The sequence below is a fragment of the Dipodomys spectabilis genome, unplaced genomic scaffold, assembly GCF_019054845.1.
Source record: "Dipodomys spectabilis isolate Male_0828 unplaced genomic scaffold, ASM1905484v1 ptg000504l, whole genome shotgun sequence".
Lineage (NCBI taxonomy): Eukaryota > Metazoa > Chordata > Mammalia > Rodentia > Heteromyidae > Dipodomys > Dipodomys spectabilis.
Window position 1 is genome coordinate 3760681 of NW_024871181.1, and position 11788 is coordinate 3772468.

The 11788-nt window shown below is 54.1% G+C and overlaps 1 protein-coding gene across 1 annotated transcript in view; it reads left to right on the top strand.

Moving 5' to 3' along the window:
- Igsf21 (immunoglobin superfamily member 21) overlaps positions 1-9413 on the top strand; it is a 182063-nt gene extending 172650 nt beyond the window's left edge. Inside the window, exons 7-10 of the mRNA XM_042669785.1 lie at positions 7519-7604; positions 7831-8023; positions 8425-8463; positions 9340-9413. Coding sequence (XP_042525719.1) covers positions 7519-7604; positions 7831-8023; positions 8425-8463; positions 9340-9413 — 392 coding nt within the window. The remainder of the gene's footprint in view (positions 1-7518; positions 7605-7830; positions 8024-8424; positions 8464-9339) is intronic.
- The last annotated feature ends 2375 nt before the right edge of the window (positions 9414-11788 follow it).

The window sequence follows — 11788 nt, forward strand, 5'->3', positions numbered from 1 at the left end:
CAAGGCCTTGCTCCCTCATTTGTCTGGGTGGCTCGTGGCTAGTGCTCTACCAGTTAAGACATGCCTCCAGTCCAGCTTTTCTTTCCTGGTTGTTGGAGATGGGACTTTTCTTCCCTGGCTGGCTTTGGACCTTAATCCTCCAGATCTCAGCCTCCTGAGAGTACTAGGATGACAGGCATGAGCCACCGGCACAGGGTCCACTGCTGCTTTTCTTATATGAACTACTTGGCTGCCTGTGATTAGTCACTGGGGCGGGCGGTGTTACAATCCAAGGAAACTGAGGCCCAGAGAAGTGAACTCGGCACCACCCACACTTCTCACTCTTGTGTCCTCCACCCAAGCCATACCCCAACCCAATACCCCAGGCCTGCCTTGTCTCAGGGTCCCCTTGCAGCCACCCGCCCAAGCATCCAGTCTCCCCTCCCCACATTCCCCTCTCCACTTCCCTTTCCACCCTGTCCGCTCTCCACCCGACTGATCTGCTTCGCATCTGAGTCAGATCAAGACTCTCCTGCACCTCAGCCCCACACCTCTGGCATGGGCAGATTGATGCTTCAGAACCCAGCCTGGAAACAGACCCACAGGTACAGATCGGATTCGTTGTTTTCCACGGAGATCCTGAGGCTACCCAGTGAGCAGAGAGGATCCTTTTTAACTAATGGCAGAGGCAGGGAGAGGTGCCTCCCACCCCCACCCACACACGCACGTGGTGCACACAAGTTAAAGTGGAACAGAAACTGGGCAGAGCGTGAAAGCTTCTAGAAGAAAATGCAGCAAAACATCCTTGTGGCCAGTTCCCTAACATGCTCTCCTGTGACACTAAACGAAAATCTGAGAGTGGATCAAGGAGATGGAGTCAAAATTCAAGGCTCCCGCCTCCTAGGAAGACATCCTTAAGAAAATGAAGGAGCAAACTACTGAGAGAGAGACACACAAAGAGACAAAGGCAAAGACGAGCAGAGAAAATACTCGCCAACACCAGGCGCCGGTGGCTCACCCCTAAAATCCTAACTACTCCAGAAGCTGAGATCTGAGGATCACAGTTCAAAGCCAGCCTGAGCAGAGAGTCCCCATGAGACTCTTATTTCCAATTAGCCACTCAAAAACTGGAAGTGGCACTGTGGCTCAAGTGGTAGAGTGCTAGCCTTGAGCTGAAGAGCTCAGGGACAGCACCTGAGCCCTGAGTTCTGACAACTAACACACACACGCACACATACACACACACACAGAAAAGAAAAGAAAATACTCACCAGTAAGGCATTTGTACCCAGGATACATAATGAATGAACATATCAGATAACCCACTTTTAAAATCACTAGAATTAAAATGAAAATGTTCACCTGCTAGGATCACCAGGGAAATAAAGATTAAAACTGCCTCAAGACAGCATTTCTTAGCCAATAGGCTGGATAAGATTTTAAAGACTGCATTATCAAATGTTGACAAGGATACGGAACAATCAGAACAGTCCTTGCATTACCTGTAGTCCTGCTACCTAGAAAAACTGGCAGCCTCCTACAAAGGCAGAAATCCCTCTCATCAACAACCCAGCAATTCCACTCAGGTATAGTGGCACATGCCTATAACCCCAGCACCTAGGATGCTGAAGAAGGATGCTCAGGAGTTCAAAACCAACCTGGCCTATGTAGGGAGAGTCTGTCTCAAACTAAAAAATAAATGAATGAAAAAATACACCCAAAAATATTTGGACATGCTGCCAAGAGCCAGTGGCTCACACCTGGAATCCTTGCTACTCAGGAGGCTGAGATCAGAGGATAGAGGATAGAGGTCACTCCAGATAGACAAATGTATGAGATTTATATCTCCAAGTAACCACCAAAAAGCCAGAAGTAGAGGTGCTGGCTTAAGTGGTAGATCACCACTTGAGTGAAAAAGCCCAGGAACTACACCCAGATCCTGAGTTCAAGCCCAAAGATACACACACACACACACACACACACACACACACACACGCATACACACACAATGTCCATTAATTTTACTCAGGACAACAACAACAATAATATGTAAATAATTCAAATATCCATAGTTTGGAAAGCAAATAGACAAATGTGTGCTATATTTATATCATGAAACACTGTCCATCATTTCACAAGAATGAGCTTCTAACATGTGCTGGGATCAAGTCAGACACCAGGAGTTTAAACCAAAAACCCAGGCAGCACATCGACATTCTTTGCTGGGAAAAGCCATTGTGTGAAATTCCAGACCAAGATAACAGCTCTCTCCTGAGAGAAATGGAACAAGACTTACCTATAGAAGGTGGACATTTTATTGTATTGTATTGTATTTTGTGCCAGTCCTGGGATTTGAACTCAGGGCCTACATGCTGTCTCTGAGCTTTTTTGCTCAAGGCTGGTGTTCTACCACTTGAGCCAGAGCTCCACTTCTGGCTTTTTGCTGGTTAAATTGGAGATAAGAATCTTACAGACTTTCCTGCCCAGGCTGGCTTCGAACCATGATCCTCAGATCTGAATCTCGCTAGGATGACAAGTATGAGCCACCAGCGATGATGGAAATGGAAGTGGATTGAAAACGTGAGGACCCCCAGAAGTGGTGGCAATGTGCTACAGTCTGGTTGGAATAAGAGTGACACATGTTCACCATTATTAAAGTTCATCAGACTGTGTGTTTACAAACAGTGCACTTGTCTATAGCTAACCTTTATTATGATTTGAAAAATTCATGAAGGGTGGGAGACTCAGTTCACCAGACAGCCTTCATTGAAAATCAGATCCCAGCTCCTGGCTATGGCTTCCAAGATACCAGGGTCTCTACCCCTCCCAGTTGCTCCATTGTCTCCAGCCTCAGATCCCCTATCCTGGCCTGACCATGCTAAACTCACATCCCCCGCTGTGACTTGCCACTGGCTCTCTGTTTTGCCTAGAACATTCTCATCCCAGACACCCTTAACGCTTTTTCTGGCTGGGATTTTCAGGAATCTTCTACCCAGAAGGCCTTCCCTTGTGCACTCTGCCCAGCTCAGCCTCTTCTTCCCACCCCTACAAGCACAGCCTGGAACCCTAATTGGCCAGATCTCCCTCTGGAATTTTAAGTAGCAATGGGCACGAGCTTTGTACCTGGTCTGTTCACATAGTGCAAGCTTCAAAACCAACCAACTCCCTACCATATGCATGAGGAGAATCTACTGAATAAGATTTTCCTGGGGCTGGGAAGGTGGCTCAATGGTAGAGCGCTTGCCTTGCATGCATAAGGCCCTGGGTTTGATTCCTCAGCACCACATAAGCAGACAAGAGCCAGAAGTGGCACTGTGGCTCAAGTGGTAGAGTGCTAGCCTTGAGCTGAAGAGCTGAGGGACAGCGCCCAGGCCCAGAGTTCAAGCCCCACGACTGGCAAACAAAAAAGATTTTCCTGGGTTGTTGTGAAGGTTTAGGGAGTGGTGCACACAGAGTGCTGAGTACAGCATCAGGCAGAGTAATTATTCAGGAGCCACAAGCTACTGTTCTCCTGTGTCATGTTCCCAGCATTGTCCTGCAGAATGACTAATACAAATTGGGGGACAGAGCTAACGAATGTGTGGGTGGATAAAGAGATTAGTGGGTTAATGGGTAGGTGGGTGCATGACATGATAGAATGATAGATGATGGATAGAAGGAACATTTGGATGGATGGAGAGATGGAGAGATGGGTGGATGGTAGAATGAGGGATAGACTTGAAAGAGTGATGCATGGGCAGATAGATGGGATGGATGCATGGATGATGGAGGATGGCTATGATACAGTAACAGATAGGTGGATGAATAGAATGAATACTGAATGGATAAGTGAATGAATGGATGAGTGATGGAAGGATGGATAAATGGGTGCATGAATATGATAGTAATGGGTGGGAGATAGATAGGGTGAATACTGTATGGATGGGTAGATGAATGAATAGGACAACTACTGGATGTATGGGTCGATGAATGGATGGATGGATGATAGAGTGATGGACAGATGGATAGATATAACTAATGGGTGGGCAGATGGATGGATCAGACTAATGCTGGGTAGAAGGACGATAGAATGATGGATGAATGAATATAGTAGTGTAGAGAATGGATATATAAACAAATAGAATGATACTGTGTAGATGGAGAGGGAGAAAGATAATAGAATGATGGATAGGTGGATAGGTGGGTGGATGGGTGGATAGGTAGATATGATAAAGTAATGAATGCATCAATGGATGAATAGAATGAAAAATTGTTTGGATGGATGGACAGATGAGTGACTATGTTGATGGATGAGTTGATATGTAGATAAATGGATGATGGGTGGATGGATGTCATAATGTACACCCAGAATTCCTGGGGCTCCCTAGAGGATCTTTTCCTTGGGATTTCACAATGCCACTCTTGCTCAGGGGATGCTGGAGTGGGGCGTGGAGAGTCAGTCTTGTGTTCTAGAAGCAGGCAGGGGCCTGGCTTTGCCTGCCATGAGCTGCAGAATGGGCTTCCCAGGGGTGATGTTGGGATTGAGCAAAAGATGCCAGCTGCCTGGCTTCCAGAAGCTGACGAGAGGGAGGGAGAGGAGAGGGAGGGAGAAAGAAAGGGAAGGGAGGAGCCAAGGACCATCTGCTCCAAACCTGTTCATTTGTCAGCAGCTGCCAGGGTGGATCCTGAAGCAGTGAGGGCCGGAAGACCCCTCCAGTGCCCTCCCTCTGTGTTCTTCAGCTCTACCCAGGGCCCACCAGAAATGGGCAGCTCAGGGCAGCAGGGAGGGGGTGTGGGCTGCCTGTGGAGGAGGAGCCACCTGCTAGGCCTCTTCTCTGGTCCTGGGCTCTGAGTCTCCCCTCGAAGTGCTGTGTTTCCAAGATGGCCATTCCCACGTTGGCACAGTGAGCCCCGGGGGAGTGGTCAGCTGTGAGGCCTGCAGCATGGCTTCCCCGACTTCAGGAGCACCAGAGTGAGAGTCTAGTGCACACCAGGGACTGCACAAGTGTCAGTCACTCTACCCTCAAGAGTGCAGTCCCTGGAGGAATTAGACAGGGCTTTGTAAAGAAGTTGAGAAAGTGACCTAAGGAAAGAAGGGACCTCTGGCCCAGCTTCCTCCTGGCACCCATGCCCTTCAGTGTCCTCTGCTGGTTAAGCTGGTGGCGCCTTCCCAACAGCCCTTCAACCCAGGGCCAGGCTGTCCTCTTCCAGGGCGCCTGCCCGCCCATCACCTACACAGCACCAGAGAGACCAAAGAAAGCAGGAGGCTCCTTGACCTCTCTGGGCTTGCCTGTCCCTGCGGGAGGCCGGAGGGCGCCTGTGGTGTTGCATGAAGAGCCCAACACTTATGCACTGGACAGTCAGCCGTCAAGGGGCTGGGGACATGGGGCCCGGGGATGAGCACTCCCCAAGCCTGTGCAAAGTCCTGGGTTTCCACTCCAGCCCTCTCCCTGCACTCCACCACCCCACCCCGAAACATCAGCCATCTCCCAGAATAGAGAGAGCTGCCCAGCTACCCGACACTGGAGACAGCGCAGCAGGAGCGCCCGGCCCCCGGCCCCCGCCTCTGTGACACTTCAGACGTCCTGACAGCGGTGGCTAATGAAGAGCCCTTTGGTCTCACTCTCAGACAAAGTAATTGGCAGCGCCAGGAGTCCACCCACGTCTCTCGGAGCTGATGGGTGGACGGGAGGCTCGGGGGACAGCGGGGGGGGGGGGGGGGGGGGGGGAAGGGGTGATCCTGCCCAGCCCAGGTCGGCCCAAGACAGGTGACCAAACTATTCTACAGGCACCCTTTTGGGGGGGGGGAATCTGCAAAGGCACCCAGAGAACGACACTCCAAACAGACCCACGTTCCTCCAGCGGGGAAGCTCAATGCGTTCAGAACCCGGCCCATCAGCTCCCTGAGGGGGCCCCGCCTACCACCTCCTGCCCCGCCCCCTCAGAGCCCCGCCTATCACCTCCCTGCCCCGCCCCCTCAGAGCCTCGCCTACCACCTCCTGCCCCGCCCACTCAGAGCCCCGCGTACCACCTCCTGCCTGCCCCGCCCCCTCAGAGCCCTGCCCATCCGTGCCCTGCCCCGCCCCCTCAGCACCCCGCCTATCACCTCCCTGCCCCGCCCCCTCAGCGGGCTGCCCATCACCTCCCTGCCCGCTCCCTCGGGGCCCTGCCCATCACCTCTCTGCCCCGCCTCCTCGCTGCCCCACCCTCTCAGCGCCCCGCCCATCGCCTCCCTGCCCCGCCTCCTCAGCGCCCCGCCTATCACCTCACTGCCCCGCCCCCTCCGCACCCTGCCTATCACCTCGCTGCCCCACCCTCTCAGCGCCCCTCCCATCGTCTCCCTGCCCCGCCTCCTCGCTGCCCTGCCCATTGCCTCGCTGCCCCTCCCCCTCAGCCCCCTGCCCTGGATGTTTCCTCCTTCTAGAACATTATTTAGGAGCTTTGCAACTCAGTCAGTCTGAGGACCCCACCCACTAGCTCTGTGCACACAGTCCCATTACTGGCTGCCCATTGGCTGTGGTTGATGTGTTGATTGACTGTGTGCCTTCCTAATGTGTTGAGCTCTGAATTGGCTGCTACTTAGCCTTTTCACCCCATGACCCCAGCCCAGATCCAAAACCCATCATGTGGCCAGTTTAATAATTACTGTTGGATGAGGCAATGAATGGATGGGTGAACAAATGAACTTCTCTAGGTTGCAAAGTGAGGGATCGTCTGTAATTGACTCTGTAGCTGGGCTGGAGCAAGCCTCTGCGCTCTCCACAGGCCTGTTTCCTATCTGAAACAAGAGGGGACTCGGGGACCCCAAGGGTCTCCGGACACCCTTGGGCGTCAAGCTTCCCCAGCACTGGGACGCAGAGCATGAGGGGCGAGGCAGGCACTGGGCGGGGCTCCCCACAGAGCCCAGCCACCCAGTGGTTCCAGATAGTCTGCAAGGACACTCAGCCTGGGAGAGGGGACCAGATGGACCCAGATTGAGGCCCCAGCTTTCTCTCTCTATGGGGCCACTGCAAGTCACCTGGTGTCTCTCTGGGCCTCTGTTAGCTCACCTGGGTGACGGGGTGAGCTAGGGTGACAAGGGTTTAGAGAAAAGGGCTTTTGGCTACTGGAATGGGTGCCTTCCTGTGAGTGCCCAGTGCCACTCAGCTCACACCCCCTGCCCTGGGCATGCATGTGCCCCTTCTAGTTCCATTCTTCCTGTGTCTAGTCTTTCTCCCCACCAATGTGGGAACCCCATGGGGGCAGAGCTGTGCCCTGTGTACCACCATTGAATCACTGGGTCCCAGCGGGTTCCAACTCATTGCAAGGACTTGGCAGTATATGTGAATGGATGGATAGGTGGATGGATGGATAGGTGGATAGATGGATGGATGGATGGATGGATGGATGGATGGATGGATGGGTGGGTGGGTGGATCAGTCTGTTAATAAAGTACTGGAGCTCCTGAGGAGCATCCCTTCTCCAGGACACTAGCTCTTCGCGAAGAACTTTCTCTTCTGCATGCTCTGTCCTTCTTTCCCTACTAGCCACTTCTCCGGTCTCACCTTCCTCTTGCTACAGTTGCTCCTAAAGGACCTAAAATCGTGATGACACCCAGCCGAGCCCGAGTTGGGGACACCGTGAGGATTCTGGTCCGAGGATTTCAGGTCAGTCTTTCTGCAGATGTGGGAAGGGTGCAGACACCCCCAGACTCCATGCCCTTCCTTCCACCCCCAGCCACCTCTAGTGCCTCTCAGTCTATGAAATGGCTCAGTCTGTCTTCCGGGGGCCCTGGTCGTCACCGGCAGCCAGTGAGAGGGGACTGTGTGTCCAAGCCGGCCTCAGCCCTTCCCCACCACCCTTGTGACCCCACTGCCCCCCTCCATCCGGCAGAACGAGGTGTTCCCAGAGCCCATGTTCACGTGGACGCGGGTGGGAAGCCGCCTCTTGGATGGCAGCGCCGAGTTTGACGGGAAGGAGCTGGTGCTGGAGCGGGTCCCCGCCGAGCTCAACGGCTCCATGTACCGCTGCACGGCCCAGAACCCCCTGGGCTCCACTGACACGCACACGCGGCTCATCGTGTTCGGTAAGGCACGCTCGCTAAGTGGCGCTTGCTGGGCATCCACGGGGCCACCAAAGATAGGCCTGGTTCAGAGCTGCCCCAGGGCAGGGGCCAGCAGGGGCCCACATCCCTTAAGGGGGCCCTGACAGGAGGCCCACAGAGAGGCACTGTAGCCCAGTGGTTAAAAACTGTAGTGGCATTGGCATCAGAGACTCGGGTTCGAATCCCAGCTCTGCCACTTAGCAGGTGACCAACAGCCTCACGTTCCTGGGCTATCCACATAGAAAATGGGTGAAAGCCTCAGCCCAGGGCCGACTGGGTGGTTGTACTTGGGACTACTGTACAGGAGGTGCAGGATGAAGGGCCACTTTGACGGGGTTTCAAGTGCCACCGACTCCCTGGTTCTCTCTGTTCCTCCCCAACAGAAAATCCAAATATTCCGAGAGGAACCGAGGACTCCAATGGTAAGACTGCCAGCCAGCTGCCGCCCACCCACAGGCCCCTGGCCGCCCACTGCCCTCCAGCCAGGCAGAGTTGGGGAATGAGGTTATGTGAAGCAGGAAAGGGGGACCCAGCACATACACACCCTCCCTGGCTAGGCGATCGGCCAGGCTGCATGTGTCCCTCTTACCATCATGGCATTGTGAGTTCTCAGCCCAGAGTTCAGCCACCGGGGCTTCAAGGGGCTGTCATCTGCAGCACTGCCCTGGTGCTGCGTCTGGAGCCCTGGGTTGCTCCTTAGGAGCAGGGACAGCTGGGAACAGGGACAGGTGCGCTGGCTGGGCCTTTCTACATCCCTCCCACTGTCCCCGCCACCCCAACCAGCGCCCCGGCCACACGGGCCCACGTACTTCTCCCAGTCCCCCCCCAACATTGTGGATAATATTGGGTGTGGTGTGGGTGTGTGGGTATGGGAGAGAGAGAGAGTCCTGGGGCTTGAACTCAAGGTCTAGGCACTCTCCCTGAGCTTTTGTGTTTAGTGCTGTGCTATTTGAGCCACAGCTCCACTTCCGGCTTTTTGGTGGGTCATTGGAGATAAGAGTCTCACAGACTTTCCTGCCTCAGCTGGCTTGGAACGGTGGTCCTTAGATCTCAGCCTCCCATGAGACACTTCTGCCTGGCTTTTTCCCCATGGATAATCTTAACAGCCACCAGGACACACAGACACTCAACGGGGCGTGCACACAGCCGGGGTAGCAATCGCTGATGCGGAAGTACGGTATCTTTGCTGGGGACCCTTGAGCCTGAGCTGCCCCCCGGGCCTTCCGTCCGGTGTGTTCACTGTAATGCCCTTGGGCCCGTCTTTGGCTCTGACGCTGCTCTGTGCCCGTCCGGTACAGGTTCCTCAACTGGCCCTGCTGGCGCCTGGCTCACGCTGGTGCTGGTCCTGACAGTGCTCCTGGGGCTGACGTGAGGACGCGCCCTCCCGCCACCCCCAGCCTCCAGCCTCCAGCGGCCCTGACACCTCCGCCATCGGTTCTCATTTCTTTTCTAAAAACCCCTCCCAATCCTGTTCTTAGTCTCTGTCTGTCTGTGTCTTGGCTTCTGCAGTCGGTTTAATTAAAACAAACAGACCAATTTTCCCCACCTTGGTGACTGGCTCTCAATTCTTGCTTCTCTCAGTAGCTGTGGCCTCCGGTGGCGGGGTGAGCATGGGACAGGGAAGACGGGGGAGAAAGACCTGAGTCTCACTGGTAAAGGGTCTCTGTCAAATCCTGGGGGCCAGAGCCTCTCAGGAGCCCCTTGATTGCTCGTGGGTAAGTGGTTACCTTTCACAATAATGTTCCTTAACACGTTACCCCAAATCTCAGCAGCCAGTGACAGCAAACACAAATGATTTCATACAGGTTGAAGTGGTCCAGTGGACCTAGTTTGGGCTCAGTGGGCAGCTAAACCCCAAGAGACGGGTCCCCTGGGCCGGACTCCAGGCTGGAAGCTCCAGCCTCCCCCGGGGGCCAGTTCCACAGAGTTGGAACTGGAGCCCAAACTAAAAGGGGCTGTGGCTACCTGATATTTGATCTTCTTATGGAAGAAATATCTCCACTAGTTAACTTGGGGGGGGGGGGGGGGCGAGGGAAGGTATTTAAGTTCATGGTTCTCTGAAACAGTCTAGTTCATGTTCCACTGTCCTCAGGGCTTTTGGACCTCTAAGGAAGCAGGAAGTCAGGGTGGGAGAGATGACAAAAGTAGTCATGTGGCCCAACCTAGCTGCGAAGAAGGCTGGGAAATGTAGTCTCCCTGCCTGCTCTGACAGGCACAGTGCTCTGGGTTCATCATCCTATTTCCTCTCTACTCGTGCTCACTCAACTTGCTTGCTCAGCCAGTACTCCACCATGTGAACCACGCCCCCAGTCCATCTTTTTGTTGGTTAATTGGAGACGGAATCTCAAGCACTTTGCTACCCAGGCTGGTTTCAAACCTCGATCCTCTAGGATTTTTCTGCTTGGAATAGCTTCACACTGGTCTTCCTGATCTCAACCTGAATAGTTAGAATTACAGACATGACCTACCAGTGTTCTTTTAAAGCTATAAGAAACCAATGATTCATTCATTCAGTATGTACTGCCTGCCCACCGTCTGCCAGTTGATATAGCAACGCTGGCTTTCTATTGCTAAAGGTTTTTGGATAACCATCGCTCTAGAAACATCCAGGCCAGAGCAGCAGGCAACAACCACACAGGCCCAAAGCCTCTTCAACCCTACGTCCTCTTCCCCAAAGCCCCACTGAGTCCCCCGACCCCCCTGTGCTCCCCTGGCCCCTCCCGAGCCGCTAGCCAGTTACTCTGGATAACCCTCTGCCTTGCGATGCTTTTATGTGTTTCCTGGAAGAATTTTTTTTTTTAATCACAGCTTTATTTCTTCTCTCTCTTGCTTTAATTGAGGGAAGCCCATGTAGGCATGAAATTGGAATTGCGTTGCCCTATGAACAGCAGGGTCGTTGGATTCCTCTGACCCCTGAAGTGACTGAATGTCTCAGCCGCGGGTGGCAGTGGGTGGGGAGTGACAGGGATCACACCTGGAGAGGGTCACGGAGGGGCGGCGGCTGGCTTTGGACTTTGCATGTGAGCATTCTCAGGCAGGGACTGAGGGACACAGACAAGGAGCCCAGCCTGTGAAGAGAATGATCCTGTCCGTTTGCCATCTGCCCATTCATTCGTTCACTCCTTCATGCATTGTGGGAGCGCTGCCCCAGGCAGGGCAGACCTGAGGTCAACCTGGCGGGCCCAGGCTTGGGATCCGGGCAGAGAGAGCTGTGCAGAAGCACTGAAGGATGAGAGGGCTTCAGAAGGAGGTGACCTTGCAGCTAGGCTTTCCCTGACAGACAAGAGGGGTCATCACACTCACCTTTGCCCCTTAATCCTGTGGCCCCAGGTTGGTCTGGGGTCTTCCGCTGTCCCTCAGGCCCCAACCCAAATGCTACCGCAGGTCAGAAGATTACTAAGGAGTTGGGCCATGAAGATCATCAATGCCTGTGGTCCTTCCCAGCCTGGATTCCTGGGCCCCATCCACTAATCTCCTGGTTTGCAGAAGCCCCTTGGCTACCATGTGCCCGACTACTGTCCCCACTGCCGCTGGTGCCGCTGCCTGTGCTCAGGGAGGAGGCCGGCTGGTACCTGCTGCTGGCCGTCTGCCCACTGGCAGCCTGGGTGGGAAGCAAGGCTTATGGCCACCATCTCCTCCTCAGCCTCAGGGACCGGTGTGACCTGCCCACCGCCCCAGTCACCACTGCAGACCGGAGCACTGGGCCTCTCGTGGCTTCCCCTGCCCAGCCTTGGACTTGGGTGTGGA